The sequence below is a fragment of the Canis lupus genome, chromosome 3 (assembly GCF_003254725.2).
Source record: "Canis lupus dingo isolate Sandy chromosome 3, ASM325472v2, whole genome shotgun sequence".
NCBI lineage: Eukaryota > Metazoa > Chordata > Mammalia > Carnivora > Canidae > Canis > Canis lupus.
In genome coordinates, this window is record NC_064245.1 from 84,829,978 (window position 1) to 84,850,387 (window position 20,410).

At 41.6% G+C, this 20,410-nt stretch overlaps 1 protein-coding gene and 1 long non-coding RNA gene across 6 annotated transcripts in view; one reads left to right on the forward strand and one right to left on the reverse strand.

The window, feature by feature from the left end:
- Nucleotides 1-5,889, forward strand: part of SEL1L3 (SEL1L family member 3) — a 100,841-nt gene extending 94,952 nt beyond the window's left edge. For 3 of the 4 annotated variants that reach the window (XM_025437289.3, XM_035714134.2, XM_049108724.1), the window contains exon 24: nucleotides 4,758-5,889. In XM_025437289.3, coding sequence (XP_025293074.1) covers nucleotides 4,758-4,897 — 140 coding nt within the window. In that variant the 3' untranslated portion in view covers nucleotides 4,898-5,889. Of the gene's footprint in view, nucleotides 1-3,332; nucleotides 3,457-4,757 lie in introns of all 4 variants that reach the window. The other variant, XR_007409981.1, reaches the window with a different exon arrangement.
- LOC112653301 (uncharacterized) overlaps nucleotides 1-20,410 on the reverse strand; it is a 30,733-nt gene that overhangs the window by 1,185 nt on the left and 9,138 nt on the right. Inside the window, exon 3 of one of the 2 annotated variants that reach the window (XR_003132063.3) lies at nucleotides 15,837-15,948. The exons of the other annotated variant lie outside the window; for it this stretch is intronic. This is a non-coding gene — a long non-coding RNA (uncharacterized LOC112653301). The remainder of the gene's footprint in view (nucleotides 1-15,836; nucleotides 15,949-20,410) is intronic. 2 annotated transcript variants of the gene reach the window in all.

Below are 20,410 nucleotides of genomic sequence, written 5' to 3' on the forward strand. Positions count from 1 at the left end.
CTAGCTTCCTTGATCTCAGTAACGGACACAATTCCCAGAGCCTAGTGGGTGTTTCTATGTAGTTAGACTCTTTCTAAAACACGAAACTCTTTTCTAAAGCATCTAAAAGATTTTTTTTTTTTTTTTTGCATTTAAAAGATATTGACCAGGCTCTCGAGAGAACCAAAGCAAATATCAAATATATGAAAAATATCACACATCTCCTGTTTCCTTTAAAGGAACTTGTTTTTGTCTCCCAGCTGGTGTTCCGCTGGGCAGCCCAGTCTGTCTTGAGGTCCATGCCTCCCAGGGTAGCCCAAGGCTCCCTGGGTCATGGGTGGCACTAGGACTCCATCCATGGTCACCTGTCTGATAGCAGAATGCACACTGCCCTGGGCCTCCTCTGTCCCTCCGGGTCTACTGGCTTGGCAGCTTCTGGGCACCGAGGAGTCCCACCGGCTTTGCCAAAGCTGGGTGCTGTTCACCTTTTCCCTCTCCAGGCTTCCTTTCTGAGATTTATGGGGCTGGGGCTAGGAGGCCAAGGTGAAGGCTCAGCCGCCGGTACAACCCATAACTGGGCTCAGCCACATTCCCACGCTCCAGACACTCCTTTCCATGCTTCGCTGAGTCCCTGAAGTGCTCTGCTTCTCCCCTCCCTGTCGGGGACGCCAAGCATAATTGCCTTAATGGACTCAGGCTTTTGGGGTATAAAAAAAAAATCCCAAAGCAAAGTATATCTAGAACTGTTTCCATTTCTGCGCTGCCACGAGTCTCCCCCATCCCCTCCACCCCCGAGACACAGAAAGCATGGAGCCTGGCTAGCTGCCCGAAGGAAGGCAAAGAGAGAACAGAGGCACAAAATGGAAGGGCCCATTTCAGAGCGAGTCCTGCCCTACCAGTATTACTGGAAATTCAATGTCTCAGTAGAATGGCCAGCGTAGAGCAAGACCTGCAGAACTGGCAGCTCCTAGGTATGACGAGGCCACCTCTTAGACCAATGTCAGTCTGTTGACAACATGCATGCTGTAAGCCAACTCATTCCTTCTGCCTCCGTGGTTAGCCCAGTGGTCGTTTCAAACGAGTGGGATGATGTGAACAAGATTAATTAAACCGTTTCCACTCTTTTCCTGTCCTCTACATTTCCAGTTAATGAGGTTGCTACGAAAATTGCAGTGAAATGTCAGAAAGTGGCGCTCATGAAAAAAAGCAGTAGCCTTAAAGTCAGAGCTATTTGGTGGTGAGATTTCACTTTGCTTCGATCTCATTACCCTTGGCACTGCCCCAGTAGCTTGACTCATAAGACATGTTTAAATGACATGAATCCTATGCTTGTCCTGCCTCCCCCCTGCCCCCCCACCCCCCACCCCCAGATCCAGAGGCCTAGGTGAGGTAGGCTAGACCTTATTCATTGCCTAGGACTTCCAGGGCTTCCCCTCCCAAACCCGCCCCCGCCCCGCCCCCACGTACTCCATCTTCGCAAACATTCTACTGACCCAGGACTGCCCCTGAGTATGAGGATATTCCATCATATTCTTTTCTTTTATGCTCCCATCTGGTCGACTAGCAAGCAAACCCTTTTCCTATGATGGGCCACAGCGGGTGCTGGCAAACCTTTTCTGTAAAGGGCCAGATAATGAACATTTGGGGCTTTGAGGGTCATCTCAACCACTTGGCTTTCATCGTGGGGCCAAGGCGGCCATTGACCGTACATGAAAACAAATGGGCATGGCTCGTTTCCAATAAAACCTTACTATGGATGTGAAAATCTGAATCTCATATGTTTTTCACCCATCACGAAATATTACTCCTCTCTTGATTTTTGTTCGACCATTTAAACATGTAAAAACCATTCTTAGACTGCAAGCCATTCGCAAACAGGCAGCGAGGCCCAATTGGCCCGTGGGCTGCAGCCTGCCAAGCCCTGGTCTACCACTGAGGGCCAGCTTTGGATCATTCTCACTAATGTACAGAAAATGGTCCCCCATGGGCAAATAATACAAGAATCACTTCTATTTGGCTCTGGAATATATTCTATAATTTTTGAAGCACACACTTATTTCCCTGGTTACCTTGATTCCAGTCTGGTAATCAAATTAGCACGCATTTCAGGTGAGCAGAGACAAAGAGGCCACTTTAAAATTATGATGGGCAGTGGGGGGCTTGTCCAGTGATTGCAAACCCCTGATGGAAGGGGGAGCGTTCTCACATGGATAAGGACACATTTACTGTAGAAACATCAAGCATTTTTATTATGTTCTCACAAGATTTAAATGGTAGCAGTGCTAATTATGTATTCCTTCTACGTTTACACATTGGCACTTTTTTGTTTTAATCAGAAAACTGATTGCTGATTTATCTTGTTACCATGGTGATTTAAACTCTTTTCCCCCCAGAGCTTGAAAAGAAAAAAAAAATGCATGCCTTAGTACTTCGTGAATTTCCTCAGAGATCATCAGAAAGATAGATCTCAGGGCCCAAGGGGGTCTTGGACACCATCTGACCCAAGCCCTTCAGTTCATAGATGTGGAAACTGAGACCCATGAGATTCAGGTATTTTAGGATTAAAGTATCTACCACTCAGTACCTACCCCAAAGTCACCTGATATAGTGGCAGATAAATAAGCCTTGCCCAGACCAGGTCTGCTGACTGCAGCAAATGGTCTTTGTACCGTGTCACTGGGCCTCATGCTCCCTGCCCTGGTTAGATCACCTACCAGAGTGACGGCTTTAACCTAGAAACATCGCGTCATTCTATAATACCCTGCTTCCTCCCCGCCCCACCAACCACCATCCCTGTCCCGTCCATTCAAAAACCGTCTCTGGATCCACAAAATGTTCTGTAGGTGTTGGAAGGGGTTCTTAGGAAATTCCGTATCTAGAAAAGCCAGAGGCTTTGGAGCTCATTCCTGAAGTCCCTAGAATGGCCTCGTGGAGGTGGAACTCTTGAAGTGTTTATCTAGAAGTCAGACTATCCCTGTGGTGTCATCATCTTAAAGCCAACACATTGCAGACAGACACTGGGAACCTTTAAAAATGGTCCCACCTAAAAAAAAAAAAAAAAAAAAAAAATCGTCCCACCTACTGAAAATTATATAAGACTCAAGGACTGCTGAGCTTGGTTAAGATCACTGCTCAACCACAAGCCAGCAATTGTTGGCACACCCTAGGGCCACTGTGTTAGTGTTACACTTGAGTATGTCACACTCGTCTGCAAACTGCCACCCCCATATCACAGATGAAGAAACCACAGCTCAGAGAGGTTAAATAACTTGCCTAAGATCACTCATCTGGTACATGTCAGAGCCATGGGACTCCTGGTCTTTCTGACTTCAAAGTTTCTGCTGTTTTCATAGGCTACTGGGGCCTAATAGAGAACCAGAGGAATCCCAGAATTTAATGCACCAACTCTTTCATCAGTCCTGCAAGCCATGTCCCTGAGATTCATAAATCTGAAGACACCTTTTCAGGGCAAGACAGGTATACTATCACTCGTATTAATAGCTAACATTTACTGAGTACCTATACATGCCAGACGCTGTTCTAGGCACTTTAACTCTATTGAATCCTAATAACAAGTTAGCGTGGTATAGACACTTTTATCTTCCCCATTTTTTAAAGGCAGAAGGAGAGTAGGTAATTTGTCCAAGTCACATAACTGATAAAGGAGAGTGGCCAGGGTGGCCAGTTTCCAGAGCCCGAAATCTTATTAACCAGGATACCTCTCAGCGTCAGCGTAGAAAGCAGAGTGTGCAGCCTCAGCACTACTGATAGTGGGAGCTGGGTCATTCTTCGTGGTAGGCAGGCTCTCCCACGCAGTGTAGGATGCGTAACGGCATCCCCGGCCTCAGCCCACCGTCCACAGTGGTGACAACCAGACAGGTCTACCAACATTGCCAGCTGTCCCCTGGAAACCAAGACTGCCCTATTTGAAAACCACTGACATAAAGTACAAAACTTTATAAGCTTCCCTATATTTATGGTGGGTCAGTCTTCTTACTAAAGATAGATTGATAAATAATTAAACTGAATAATTATGATTTCCAAGACTTCCGCACACTTTAAAGAACATAATTTAAACCAAATTTTATACTTCATCCAACTGGAATAAGAATGTGAATAAAATGAACACTCCTTTCTGGTTGACTGGTATAATCATGGCTTGCATTGCATCAACACCGTGAGAAAAAAGAGATGACCTCAGAAGACGCAGACCAGCGAGCTGTTCACTTGCTCGTTCGTTCTTTCTTTTTCTCTTTCTTTCTTTCTTTCTTTCTTTCTCTTTCTTTCTTTCTTTCTTTCTTTCTTTCTTTCTTTCTTTCTTTCTCTCTTCCTTCCTCCCTCCCTCCCTCCCTCCCTCACTCACTCCTTTCTTTCTTTCTCTTTCTTTCTTTCTTTCTTTCTTTCTCTTTCTTTCTTTCTTTCTTTCCTTTTCTTTTCTTTCTTTTCTTTTCTTTTCTTTTCTTTTCTTTTTTTCTTTTCTTTCTTCTCTCTTAATTCAAACATTTGCCTGGAAGTCACAGCATAAAGGCAGAACTTAGAATCCCAGGATGTCAGAACCATTAGAGATCTTTGCACATCTATTCCAATCCACTATTTCATACAAGGGGACACCAAAGTCTAAAGAACCCAGATAAGGAGCGTAGAGTTAATTATCTAGTGAGTGTCAGGGCCACTGGACTAGAAGCATCTACCCTGGCTTGCTAGGGTCCAGGTGTTGGTTGTGTGTCATGCATGCATGCACTGGTTTGAATATTCAGCACTTGCATGTGTCTCTGCAGCCAGCGGTTCCCGTCCGACACCAGCCCGGTCCTCCTCAGACCCCCCGGCTCCCACCGCAAGTCCAGCTGTGACTCCAGCTGCAGATGCCTCCGCTCAGGACCGGCCCACAGTCACTAATAACGCAGAGCCTCGAGAGTGACCCGTGCGCTCCAGGTCTCTCCAGACAAGAGAGAACCCCGTCAGCAGCTGGTATTGGAACGCTGGGGCTAGGGCATTATACTGAAAAACACCATATATGTCTTGTCAAACTGGATGCGAATTTTGCACTTGGTGTCTTTTTTTTTTTTTCTTTTTTCTTTAATCCAATTATAAGGAAGTACCCAGAGCAGGCAGTGGGTAAACCAGAGGTTATCAGACAAATACAAGGAACATCCTGAGCACAGGGGTGTGTCAGGGAGGTTGACTGGGTCACTGTTGAGTCCATCCCTAGTGATTGTGTGTCGGGGAGTCATAGTTTGCCCTGTGGTGTAGCTGAATCCGTGCACACTGCGGCGTATTTTAAACAGCTTAGCCCCTTGGTTGTTCCCATCCACTGAAGAACAGAAAATCGTGACCTCTCCACCCGTTAGAGAATATTTCGGTGTGTTTGCCACAGCCCTGCTCCTCCAAGTCGAAAACACAGACTTCAATTAGGCTTCCAAGACCCAGCAGTTCTAAGGCACCTTGAAATAAATAGGTTGTGGCTGGAAATGCAGGGGAGGCGACGGCTTTGTAAATGGGTTTACATTTTCCTCCTTGACTTTTTAGGGTCGTGCTTCCGAATCATTTAATGACATTGTTGGATATCATTTACTTTTCGATTGAATCCATAAAGTAACATGTAGAAAATTCTTAGTATTTAACTGTAGTCTTCTCCATGAATTACCCATTAGAATAGACTGGCAGCAAGTGGAATATGCAGGAAATAAGCCTTTAGCTCATAGTTCCATCCCTACCCCTTATGCCTGCCTGAGTCTGTGGAAGGTGTATGTGTGAGAGAGAGAGAGAGAGAAGAAGAAGAAGAACAGACTGTCTGTACACTGTATGCTGCTAAGGTAGTAAATAAATCAGTAATGCAATATTGTGGGTCCCAACTACTCTTTGCACTACTTTATTTACAGTAGTAAATAAAAATTATTTTTATACTGTTGACTCCGGGAAAGTGGCTTTTTTTCTTTTTCATGGTTACTGTCGTCCTCATACAGAGTCCTAAGTTCCATGCATTCTCTTCAAGGAGGCAAAAAAAGAAAAGAAAAAAAAAAAAAGGCCTCCTTATGAAAGGATTCATTTCTGGTAACCCATTAATGTTTACAGATATAAAGATGGAAAGAGTCTCCTCTCTAGGCATCCCGTGCTCAGAGTCTGGCCCCTGTGATGTTTACACGGTACCAGACATTGTTTCAGGGCCTCTGGATACCCTGGGGCTGTATTTATATCGGTTCTGGGTGGCATCTGTGGTCCATCCTCTTTCTCCAATGTGCGCTGTGTAGACTGCTCTTATTTTACCAAAGATTATCTTTTCTGGAGAGAGCCAGACTTTGGAGTCTGACAGCCGTGGATTCAAATTCTAGCTCATAGCCTTGAGCGAGTGATTAACCCTCTCTGAATCTTGGATTATTATTTATAAAATAAGGGTCATATGAAGTCCACCTCTCTTGACTTTTCATATGGTTTAGACGAGGTAATGTAGGTAAAACCTGCAAGACAGTGTCCTGACCATGGTTGCTTGTTACTTTTATTAGGAAGAGAAATCTGAGGGGCATCTGGCTAGCTCAGTCAGTAGAGCATGCAACTCTTGATCTTAGGGTTGTAAGTTTAAGCCCCGTGTTGGATGTAGAGATTACTTAGAAATAAAATCTTAAATAAAAGAGAGAGAAGTCAGAGAGTCCAGATAAAAAGCTCTTTGCTCTACGTGGATCTTCTCTTCATGACAAACACTCACTCTTCAGTTGCTGGGATCATAAGACTTCAGACGGCTCACTGGGAATTGCCATCAGCTATAGGGACCTGCCCAAGGTTATGTCTTGGCAAGAGAACCTCATGGTCAATGACTTGTTGATGTAGGGCAGGCTTTCTCAACCTCAGAACTATTGACATTTGGGACCAGATGGCTCTTTGTTGTGGGGGCTGCTTTATGCATCATAGGATATTTAGCAGCAGCATCCCTGGACCCACTGGAGGCCAGTAGTGCATGTACCCCACCACCACCACACACACACCCATTCCCTAGTTGTGAGAACTGAAAAATATCTCCAGACATTGCCAAATGTTTCAGGGGATAGAATGGAGGGGGAAGGAATCACCTCCTGCCACCCTTCACCTTAAGAACAACCTATATAGGAAAAAAAGGCTTCTTGCCTCAATTTGGAACAGCCCTGAAGGGCCATCCCAGCTCCAGAACACCACCTTGGTGGCAACCTCATTATAATTCAATTTCTCCCTCTGTCTTCCTTGTTTTTGTATAGGATGTCCTGACACTAGTCCCATAAAACTTCACTTGCAACGTGCATCTTAGAAGAACACAGCTATCTTCGTCTGCTAGAGCTGCCATAACAAAGTATCACAGACTGAGAGGCTTAAACAACAGAAATTTAATTCCTCACAGCTTTGGAGCCTTGAAGTGCAAGATCAAGGTGTCAGCAGGGCTTTCTTCTTCTGAGGCTTCTCTTCTTGGCTTAGATGGCTATCATCGGCCGATGTCTTTTTTTTTAAGATTTTTTAATTTTTTTTAATTTATTAATGAGAGAAAGAGAGAGAGGGGCAGAGACACAGGCAGAGGGAGAAGCAGGCTCCACGCAGGGAGCCCGACGCAGGACTCGATCCCGGGACCCCAGGATCATGCCCCGGGCCGAAGGCAGCGCTAAACCACCTAGCCACCTGGGCTGCCCTTTTTTTTTTTTTTTTTTAAGATTTTTTATTTTTTTTTATGTCGATGTCTTCACACAGGCTTCCCTCTGTGTGTGTCTGTGTCCTCACCTCCTCTTATAAGGACACCAATCATTCTGGATCAGAGCCCACCCTAATGGCTTCATTTTACTTAATGATATCTGTAAAGGCCCCATCTCTGAATACAATCACATTCTGAGACATTGAGTGTTCAACTTCCACGTGAGAATGTTGGGAGGACATAGTTCAGCCCATAACGCCAACCTGAAACACTGTGGGAGGTTGATTCCATTCCAGAACTTGGACTCATGAGAGCCATCCTGATCTGAGGCAGTTGTCCAAACATGCTCATCTCCAGGTAATGCTGAAAAGAGCTGGAGTTGTTCCAGCACCAAAGTACTTTCAGGCAAAGCTGGTAGGTAGGTCACACATCAATGCATGCCCCAGCTTAGGCATTTATTCTCTCAGGAGTTCTCAGCCTATGTGATCTGGGTCCAGCTCACACCTTCTCAAGCCTTGACCATCCTTTTCTCTCCTCAAGTTCTAAATTCAATTCCTATGAGGCTAGTGTTAAGAGAACTGGAACAGAACACTGCAGAATGAAGTCAACATGGGGTAATCATGGGGAAAAGGAATGGAAGAGTGGGGCCCAGAGGTGATATTCACTTAGTACCCTATTGTCTTCTCCCTTTAGGACATCCTCAGACCAGGGGTTATAGACCAGTAGATTGTGAAACAAATCTAGCACACAGATGTGATTTCTTCGGCCCACCCAACATTTTTAAAATTTTGAATCATTTCCTAACATCTTAAAATCAAGGATTTGGGGTTTTTCCTAATAAAATCTGAAGATGTTAAAAAAAAGTAGCTTTCATGGCTGCATGACAAGAACTAGCTGAAGCTAAGGAGGTCTGCCCCTTTTAGATAGAGCCTGTGCTTTCTCGTTTACTCCAGTCCCCACCATTCCCTGCTGATTTACACCTAGCCTACCTAGGCATTTGAGTTTAAAAACCATGCTTTGGATTTCCTTCTCTTTATTCTTACTGGTCACATTTTGGCAAATCTGAGACTGATGCCCACATTCATCTACTGCTTGCTCATTGCCAATCCTCTGTTAGCTGGGGAAGTGGTAGTCTTTCTTTCCTCTCTTTGGTAGAGGGAGATGCCAAGTTGTGATTCATTGGAAGTCCAAATAAAATGTCTAAAAAAGCTGTAGGATTTAATGTCAATTAAAAAAATCAGTAGTTTTTCCTACATCAGCAGTAATAAAATAAAATATTAGATAATTAAAATGTTAAATAATTTCCTTTATAACAGCAACATAGCTATAAAATGTCCAGTAAATTCACTTAACCTTTACAAAGAAAACTAAAAAATATTAAAGATATTAAAGTACTTAAAAGAAGATATAAATAAAGTAATATGCCTTGTCCATGGATAAAATAAGAATATATAAATATGTTAATTTCTTCAAAATTTATGTATAAGTTCAATATTTCAGTCAAAGTCTCCTGATTTTGTGTTTGTGAAAAACTGACAAACTGATTTTATTTTTATTTTATTTTATTTTTTTTATGATAGTCACACAGAGAGAGAGAGAGAGGCAGAGACATAGGCAGAGGGAGAAGGAGGCTCCATGCACCGGGAGCCTCATGTGGGATTCGATCCCGGATCTCCAGGATCGCGCCCTGGGCCAAAGGCAGGCGCCAAACTGCTGCGCCACCCAGGGATCCCTGAAAAACTGATTTTAAAATGTGTATGAAAGAATATAAGTCCATGAATAGGGTAAGAAAATTTGAAAATGGAAAGAGAATTGACCTACCAAACATCATTTTACTACAAATCACAGTAACACAGTGGGGCGGTGATGAAAGAATGGACAAATAGTTCAAAGGGGAACAATGGAGAGCTCAGGAGCAGACCAGTTATAAACCGATATTTGGTGTATGATAAAGTGTCACCACAAACCAGTTGGTCTAAGAATGGAATGTTTAGTAGATAGAGTTAGGAAATTGGCTATTCATAGTAGAAAAATAAGATGAAAATTGTATTTCATGTCCTTTATACAAAAAGTCAAATTTAATTAAAGACTTAACTATGAAAGACAGAACTGCAAGGCTAGTAGGAGAAAATGCAGGAGAGTATTTTCCTGATTTTGAATCAGAAAGGATTTTTTAAACAACAGATGGATTTCTTTTTTTCAAAAATGAAGGATTTCTGCTCTGATAATCATAGACAAAATTGTCAGACTGGTGACAGATTGGGAGAAGGCATTTGCAACATCCATCACCACAAAGGATCAATATCTACAATGTACAATGATTGCACACTAATCAACCACAACAGAAAACGTAGTAGAAAAAAGTTTCAAAGCATATGATCACGCAATTCCCAGAAGGAGAAAAATCTAACGATTTACAAGTAGTTAAAAGGCTGCTCAATCCAACCTGAAGTTGAAGAAAGACAAATTAAAATTAGAAGATATCACTTCATATCCACATTTTGTAAAATGAGGAAGACAGGTAATACACTGAGATATGAGAAATAGAAGCTCTCATGCCTTGTTGCAAGAGGGCAAACTGGTGCTCAATGTGACAGTAACATACTTAGTGAAAATTAAGCATTTATTATCCAGCAAGCCTAACTGTTGAGGATGGGCTCCACAGACTGCACAGTTCTGACAGGGTATACATAGGAGAGGGGATGTTCATCACAGCACTGTCTCAGAGAGCAAGGAGATGGAGCAGTCTAGGAGACTGCTCAGTAGGAGAATGGATGTAACAGATGAATGTAATGGAAAACAATGCAGCAGTCAAAAAGGAAGGAACTAGACCTATGAGCAGCCACATAGAAAGGTGTCAAGAGGGGCACCTGGGTGGCTCAGTAGTTGAGCGTCTGCCTTCGGCTGAGGTTGTGATCCCAGGGTCCTGGGATTGAGTTCTGCATTGGGCTTCCTGCAGGGAGCCTGTTTCTCTCTCTGCCTATGTCTGTGCCTCTCTCTCTGTCTCTCATGAATAAATAAAATCTTTAAGAAACAAAAAGAAAGAAAGGAAGCTAGAGTAGCTTTATTAATATCAGACAAAATAGACTTTAAGACAAGGAAAGTTACAAGAGACAAAAAAGGACACTTCATTATGTTAAAAGGGACAATAAATCAGGAAGATAGAATAATTAGAAATATAGATGTAACTAGTAACAGTATCAAAAATGTCTGAAGCAAAAACTGACAGAAATAAGTAAAAATAGACAAATCCACAAATTGTTAAACATCAACACACTTCTTTCAGTAATACAACAACTAAAAATAAATCAGTAACTATATAGAAAATCTGAATGACAAAACATCTTTAAAATGTTTTAACATAAAACGCTCTACCCCCAAATCACAAAATACACATTTCTTTGAAGGAAACATGAAATGTTTACGAGGATAAACTATATCCTGAACCATAAAACAAGTCTCAATAGAATTCAAAATATAGAATCTTACAGAATCTATTATCTGACCACAATGGAAATAAATTGCAAGTTAACAAAAATAAAGCAACTAGACTAGCTGGAAAAGAAACAATACATTCCTAAACAACCCACTGATCAAAAAGAAATCTCAAAGGAAATTAGAAGACATTTTGAACTGAATAATAATATACAAATAACACATCAAAATTTGTGGCACTGTGCGACGTTAACTGTTTATAAGAAAAGAGGTAGATCTTCGGGCACGTGGGTGGGTCAATTGGTTATTGGCCAACTCTTCATTTCAGCTCAGGTAAGGATCTCAGGTCCTGGAATTGAGCCCCAAATTGAGCTCTGTGTTCAGCAGGGAGTCTGCTTGAGGAATCTCTCTCTCCCTCTCCCTCTATCCCCTCTCCCTGCTCACATTTTCTCATTCACTCTCTTTAAACTAAATAAATAAATCTTTAAAAAAAAAAGAAGGAAGAAAAGAGGTAGTTCTCAAATCAATGATATAAATTTCTACCATAAGGAAAAAGAAGAGCAAAATAAACTTACAATAAACAGAAGAAAAGAAATAATAAAGAAAAGATATTAATGAAGTTGAAACCAGAAAAATAAAGAAAATCAATGAAATCAAAGCTGATTATTTGGGGGGGAATCAATGAAATTGATAAAGCTCTAGAGAAAAGACACAAAATTGCCAATATCAGGAATAAATGAATAATATCACTATAGATCTTACAGACATAAAAAGATTAATAAGGGAATATTAGGAAAGCTTTACACCAATAAATTTGACATCATACATAAAATGGACAATTCCCTAAAAGACATAAATTGCCAAGGCTAATGTAAGAATAGTCAATGTGAATAGACCACAGCTTTTAAGGAAGTTGAATTCATAGTTTATAAACCTTTTCAAAAAGAAATTTCCAAGCTCAGATGACTGTAGTGGTGAATTCTATCAAAAATTTAAGAAATGAGGAACCTGGCTGGCTCAGTCGGCAGAGCATGTAACTCTTGATGTTGGGGTTGTGAGTTTGAACCCTATGCTGGGTGTAGAGATTACTTAAGATTTTTAAATTTTTTAGGAAAAATATAATGCCAACTCTACATAAACACTTACATGAAAATTAAGAAAGGGAGGGATGCCTGGGTGGCTCAGTGGTTGAGTGTCTGCCTACAGCCCAGGGTGTGATCCTGGAGTCCCGGGATTGAGTCCCACATTGAGCTCCCTGCATGGGGCTTGCTTCTCTCTCTGCCTATGTCTTTGCCTCACTCTCTGTGTCTCTCATGAATAAATAAATAAAATCTTTTTTAAAAAATTAAGAAAGAGAAATATGTCAGAATTTATTTTATGAAGCCAGTATTACTTTGACATAAAATCAGACAAAATATTACAAGAGGAGAAAACTAAACCACAGATCAGTATCTCTCCTAGACACAGATACAAAAACCAAATATTAGCAAATTGAAACCAGCAATGAATAAACAAGGTAATATATCATGATCAAATGTAGTTCGCCCTGGGAATTCAAGGTTTTAATGATTGAAACCAATCAATGTAATTCACCATATTAAAAACAAAAATATATATATAAAACAGGATCATCTCAATGGGTGCAGAAAAGACATTTGACAAAATCCAACATTCCATTATGATAAAACAGACAGCAAATTAGGAAGAGAAGGGAAATTTCTCAATTGCATAAAGGGTATCTACAGCAAAAGTTATAGCTACATTCCCTTAAAAATGAAAGACTGAATGCTTCCCTCTAAGATGGGAAACAAAGCAAAGATGTCTACTCACTTCAGTTTTATTCAGTATTGTACTGAAAGTCCTTTGTAAAATTTCTAAGAAATACATAAAAAAGATACTATAACAACTAAATGACCTTAGTACACCTGTAGGACCCAATGACAACATACAAAACCAAATTATATTTTGATATATTATCAATAAACAATTGAAATGGGATCCCTGGGTGGCGCAGTGGTTTGGCACCTGCCTTTGGCCCAGGGCGCGATCCTGGAGACCCGGGATCGAATCCCACATCAGGCTCCCGGTGCATGGAGCCTGCTTCTCCCTCTGCCTATGTCTCTGCCTCTCTCTCTCTCTCTCTCTGTGACTATCATAAATAAATAAAAATTTAAAAAAAATTAAAAAAAATAAATAAACAATTGAAATGTCAAAATTCTTTAATAATTACTTACAAGAACATCAGATAATATGAAACATCTAGGTAAAAATTTAACAAAAGATTTATAAGATCTGTATTCCAAATCAAAGAACATTACTGAAAAACATTAAAGAAAAACTAAATAAAATGAAGATATAGATCATGTTCATAGGTCAAAAGACTTAATTTCTTAAAGATGTCATTCTTCAAATTTATTTATAGATTCAATGAAATAGCAATCAAAATCGTGGCAGGATTTTTTTTGGCAGAAATTGCCAAGCTGATCCTAAAATTTATATAGAAACACAAAGGACCTAGTACAACTAAGGCAATACTGAAAAAAAAAAAAAAGAAACAAAACTAGAGGACTGACACTACCTGATTTTAAGATTTAGAATAAGCTATAGTTATGAAGACAGCATGGTATTGCTGTAAAAATAGACATATAGATAAATGGCACAGAATAGAGATTTTAGAAATTCCCACACATATATGGCCAATTGATTTGCAACAAATTGGCCAAGACATTCAACTGCCTTGGAGATAGAATAATCTTTTCTTAAAAACAACAACTTTTAAAAATAAAATTAAATAAATACATACATACATACATACATAATAAAAAATAAAAATAAAAACAACTTGAGAGTCATAAGCAAAAAATTGAACCTATACCTTACCTTACACCATAGAAAAAATTAACTCAAAGTGGATCATAGATCTAAATGTACAGGACAAAACTATAAAACTTCTGAAAGAAAATATTAGTCATCTTGAATTGACAAAGCTGTTATGTAAAGGACACAAAAACATGAACTATAAAAGAAAAATATCAATAAACTAGATTTCATCAAAATGAAAAATTCTTGCTCTTCAAAAGACACTGTTAACACAAATGAAAAAAACAAGCCACAAACTGGGAAAACATACCTGCAAATAAGGTATACAACAAAGGACTTGTATACAGCATATGTAAAGAACTCTTACAACTCAATAAGACATCAGAAATCCAATACAAAAAAAGACTTGGGGGGTGAATGAACTGAACAGACTCTACATCAGGCTAGCGATAGGGATGCCAAATAAGCACATTGAAAATATACTCAGTATCAGTAGTCATTATGGAAAAGCAAGTTAAAATCACATCGATATACCACTGCAGACTTACGAGCATGGGTAAAATTAAAAAGATTGATCATACCAAGTGTCGATGAGGACACGAAAAAACTAGAATTCTCAATATATACTGCTTGTGGGATGTAAATGTTACAACCACTTCAGAAAAAAGTTTGGCAGTTCCCTAAAAAGTTAATAGTGTCAATTAAGCATTAGTTTAGTTAAGTTAGTGTTGTCAGATAATACCAAGGAAGTTAAATTTGAATTTCACATAAATAATAAATAATTTTTAATATAAGTATGACCTAAAAATTTAATGGGACATATATATTAATAAATTACTTGTTTATCTGAAATTCCATTTTAGTGGGTACTTTGTATTTTTATTTACTAAATCTGGAAACTCTACTTCCCATACAGCTCCCCCATTCCACTCCTAGGTATTTATCCAAGAAAAATAAAAATGTATGTCCACTTGCACATAGTGTTCATAACAGCTCCCTTTGTAATAGCCCTAACCTGGAAACAACTCAAATGTCCATGAACAAAAGAAGGGATAAACAAATTATAGTATATCCATACAACACGTTACTATCCAATATAAAATAAAATTCTAGAAAATACCAACTAATCCATAGTGACAGAAAGTTGATCAATGACTGCCTAGGGCATGTAAGAGTGAAGTGAGATATGGGGGGCAGGGAAGATGTTTTTGAAACTTTGGGAGTGATAGATAATGTTCATTATCTAGATTTTGATGATGGTTTCACGGGTGTTTCCACATGTCAAAACCTATCAAATTCTGGTCTTTAAACATATGCAGTATGTTGTGTGTCAATGACACTTCAATGAAGCTGTAAACTTTTGTTTTTAATTTTCCTGTGTGAATTTACTCTGTGTGTAACACTGTGTGAAACTTCATGGTGGATAAAACAAACATTTTACTTACTTGGAGAGAAAGAACTGACAAATACGAAAAGGTAAATAAGAGCACGAGTATTAAGCAAGATGAAACTTGGGGTAATATTAGTAAACATTAAACCAATGCATCTTAATTTCTCCTACAACTCATGTTCCTTTGAAGCTCTCTCCCTCAGAGAGAGCCCTGAAGCTTATTACTAGAGAGTGGAAGAAAACAGGTGTTTGACTTCATTAACAGGATACTGGGCCTGACAGCTAAGCCTGGTGGGGGAAAGGATGGGTTTCTCACATTTCTTTAGTTAAATCAAAGGACAGATTTGGAGGACTAGCTCAAAGATTTTTCTATCAATAGTGGAGAGACAGTATTCCTTCCACTTGTGACTAGATGCTATGGTTGCAAGAGTGTAAGAAGAAAATGCACTCTTTATACCCAAAGGAGGGTGGGGAAAAGAAGAGAGGAACAGAGTTTGAAAGAGGAAAGCGCATGCCATGGTTCTTCTTTTTTACACCCTCTCAGTAGCCCCTGCCCTCCCTCCATACCTGAGGTTCAACCAGTACTTCTGTTTTCTGTAGCCAAGGGCAAGAGCCTGAAGCTTCCCTGAATCTTCCTGGCTTTCTGTGTGGTCTGAAGGTGTCCAGAAATGTGTGTGCCCTGAGGGAGAAATGGGGAAGGTAGCTGAGGGTGCTGGCTGTCTGCTTTAAGAGGGGCTGCAGCTATGGGAATCTTTATTCACTTTTTAGGTAGGCTCCACACTGTGTGGAGGTCTCATGACCCTGAAGTCAAGACCTGAGCTGAGATCAAGAGCCAGATGCTTAATGGACTGAGCCACCCAGGTGCCCCAGCTATGGAAATCTTTAAACATCAATGAAAGCCAGAGTGGAGTTCATTGGTCAGCAGAAGTTGGAGAAGACGTCCCTGAAGCAGTGGCCAGGCCAAGGGAAGGGACCACAATCTTGTTGACAGCAGATGTTTGCCTCAGAGGCTGGCCTGATGGCTAGACGGTATGAAGACTCCATACACCACCATAAAAATGCTGTAGGTTACACCATTGTACCATCTTACAAGGAAATTTGGGGGATGGGGGAGATGATTCTGAAAGAGGAGGCATTTTACCTAAAGAAACTGATCAGGGCACCTGGGTGGCTCAGTGGCCTCTGCCTTTGGCTCAAGTCGTGATTCCGGTGTCCTGAGATCGAGTCCTGTATCAGGCTCCCCACAGGGAGCCTGCTTCTCCCTCTGCCTGTGCCTCTGCCTCTCTCTGTGTCTCTCATGAATAAATAAATAAAATATTTTTTTAAAAAGAAATTGAACATCACCCAAAGATACTGCATTAGTTTATTACTTTGGACGAAATAGATCCCTCACCCCAATCTCCCCCACCAATCCCCACCAATACCCAGAGGATGTACACTCAGAAGTAAGTCTAGACTATGAACAAACTAAAGAAAATATATTTCCAGTGCACATCTTGGTGTGATGCACATACATTTGGAACCCATTGCCAAGATAATACAAGATACATTTCAGGGCATTCAGTGGCGGAAAGCACTAGTGGTAGCGAGGAAGTGAGGGGCAGTCACAGAGGTGGGGGCTGAGTCCCTTCAGCTGGGAAGGATTTTAGCGAGGCAGATCAGAGGCGCATGTCAGCTGGGGAGGGCTGCCTGGACAAGGGTCTGCAGGTGAGAACATGCACAATGTGGGAGAGAGTGGAGCATGGAGCTTCCCACTGGTGCCCCACGTGGTTAGCATGACCCCAGAACTCAGCAGTGAGTGAGCTCGGGAAAGGCTGGCTCTGAACAGGCATAGATTTGCCTTCTGGAAACTTTGCAGAGAGAAAGCCAGGGAACGTGGTCACCCAGATGTCAGTGGGTCTCTCAATAGTCAGGAAGCTGAATGTGGCCATCTCATGGCTCTTGGTGTTTACAGAGTGGCAGAGCTTCAACATGTCACTTAGACTGAGATGACTCTTTAGAGGGCAGGTCTAAAGCACTAGAAATACCAAGGGTTATTCTCCGAGTAAGTCAACCTAAGGAAACCAGGGAGTCAGAATGAAGGCTGGCTGATACCCAGTAAGGAGACCTCTTACCTTCTGTCTTCCTTGAAGACTATGTACTGGATTGATCATTGAGAACTGGCTTGGCTCATGAACACTGGAAGTATTTCATGTACTTCCTGCACCCATTTCACATAATTCCTGCGGCCGGTCCACTCCGCCAGCCAGAACTTGCTGAGAGTCACAGAGTAGGAAAGGTTGCTACTTGCATCTCTGATGCCTGGACACAGCCTGCCCCCACCACCCCCTCCAACATCCTGCCTAGTGTGTTTTTAATTGATTATCACTTTCAGGCACCCCTCTCACTCTCCCTCTCTGACTTGGGTCACCCACAGCAGGCCATGTAGTCACAGGACAGACACCAGGCCTCCTGTCTGCACCTGGAGTCCCCATATACCTCAGGTGAGTGCTTCCAGAAGCCCACCTACCATTTCCCTCCATGTGGCATGAAGACAGATTGTGTCTGAAGGGCCTCACAGCTGCAAAGAGGAAGAACAGAGTGGTTTGGGCATGCCCAGGGGACCCAAACTGATTATATAGAAGGATCCCACTTGGACCCCCAAATAAAATAAAGCAACGAAAAGCTTATGCCCATTAGAATGGCCCAAATTTGGAACACTGACCACACCAAATACTGGCAAAGAGGCGGAGCATTAGGAACTCTCATTCATTGTTGATGGGAACGTGAAATGGTACAGCCACTCTGGAAGACAGTGGGTGGTTTCTCACAGAACCGAACGTCCTCTTTTTTTTTTTTTTTTAAAGATTCTTTATTTATTTATTCATAGAGGCAGAGAGAGAGCGAGAGAGGCAGAGACACAGGCAGAGGGAGAAGCAGGCTCCATGCAGGGAGCCTGACGTGGGACTCAATCCCGGGTCTCCAGGATCACACCCCAGGCTGCAGGCGGCGCTAAACCGCTGCGCCACGGGGGCTGCCACAGAAGTCCTCTTAACATGCAATGCAGCAACTGCATTTGGGATTTACTGAATGAAGTGGAAATTCTGTCCACCCAAAAACCTGCACATGGAGGTTTATGGCAGCTTTATTGATAACTACCAAAATGTGGAAGCAGTCAAGATGCCCTTCCACAGGTGAATGGATAAAGAAACTGTAGTACTTCCAGACAGTGGACTAACACTCAGAGCTAAAAAGAAATGTACTGTCAAGTCAGAAGACACGGAAGAAATTTAAATACATTAATACTAAGTGAAAAAAAAACAATCTGAGGAACCCCTGGGTGGCTCAGTCGGTTGGGCGTCTGCCTTCAGCTCAGGTCATGGTCCTGAGGTCCCAGGATCCAGCCCTGTGTTGGGCTCCCTGCTCGATGGGGAGCCTGCTTCTCCCTCTCCCTCTGCTGTTCCCCATGCTTGTGTTCTGTCTCTCACTCACTCACTCTCTCTCTCTCAAATAAATAAATAAAATCTTTTTTAAAAATCTGAAAAAAATTACATACTATAGGGTTGCAACTATATGACATTTTGGAAAAGGGAGACCCGTGGAGACAATAAAAAGTTTAGTGACTGCCAGTGTTGTGTGATCGGGAAGGGCAGAGGTGAAAAGGTGGACTACAGAAGATTTTTAGGGCAGTGAAAATGCCCTATGATGGATACATGTCATTACACGTGTCCAAACCCACAGATCATGCAACCCCATGAGTAAACCCCAATGTAAACTATGGTCATAGAGTGACAGTGACATGTCAATGTAGGTTCATCAACTATAACAAATACACCCCGCTGGTGGGGGGTATTAATAATGGGGGAGGCTACATGGTGGGAGGGGGCAAGCAGTAGATGGGAAATCTCTGTATCTTCACTTGAATTTTACTGTGAACATAAAACTCCCCTAAAATCTAGCCTTGGGATGCCTGGGGGGCTCAGTTGGTTAAGCGTCTGACTCTCAGTTTCGGCTCAGGTCATGATATCACAACCCTGAGATCCAGCCCAGCGTCGGGCTCTATGCACAGAGTCTGCTTGAGATTCTCTCTCTCTCTCCCTCTGCACCACCCCCACTTGCACTCTCTCTCTCCCTCTCTCTCAAATAAATTAATAAATATTTTTAAAAAACTAGTCTTAAGTTTAAACAATTAAAAATAAAGCTGATAGGGGATTAGTAGCCATTTAAATAAATAATGTTCACATTTGAAGAGTCAGAAACCTAAGAAACACAGTACTCGTTAGGACTTTAGGAGACATTTATAGGACCTCTGGGAGGCCTTATAATAATTTCATCACCAAAAGAGTGTGTGAGACTCACAGGTCTGCAATGGCCCAGAGCAGGAATGCTTGGCCTACATTACTTGCTAGTAACCCTGAGCAACCAGCAGACCATCTGGGCTCCGTTTATTAGTCTCATTCCATCATCTCTGAGTGGACATCAAGGTCTGACACATAAGGATTGGGCACACTGGGCACAGAGACTTCAGACCCCTTCCTTTTTTTCATTCCAACTATTCCATAATCCAGCTCAAGTTTCTTGGCCTCCAGGAAGTGGAAGAGAATTGACACTCTTGACTACCTACCATTTATTTGGTACTTTCTGTATGTTATTTCTGGAAGCAGGGATCCTAGCAGGGCCTGACCTACTGACGGAGCATGGTCGAAGGATACCCCACCTTACAGGAAGCTGTTTGCAGACTCAGATGTGCACAGAAACTAGAATGTCTTCTGGGAACGTATCTTCATTGCTGGTCATGGTTGGCGTTCAGACAAGCCTGACAGATTTCAAGGCCATGGACTAGCAAGGCCTTACAGAGGCCAGGAAGGACTCAGCCATAAGGCTTGAGGGCTGCACAGGAGACCTGAACGGGGTTTGCCGTGATGGCTGTCAGGGGGCCTCTCCTTAACCCTGCCATTCTAGAAACATTCCACACTTGAAAAGGCTGTTTCACAGAAACAGGCCTTTAGAATTATTACTAAATTCTAACCAAGCTGTGGAGTTTGCCAATTGAGTATAAATGAGGGAGACAGTATTTTCTATCCTCATTTCCCTTCTCCTTTTTAAAAACATATTTATTTATTTATTTATTTATTCATGAGAGACACAGAGAGGACTCTGGG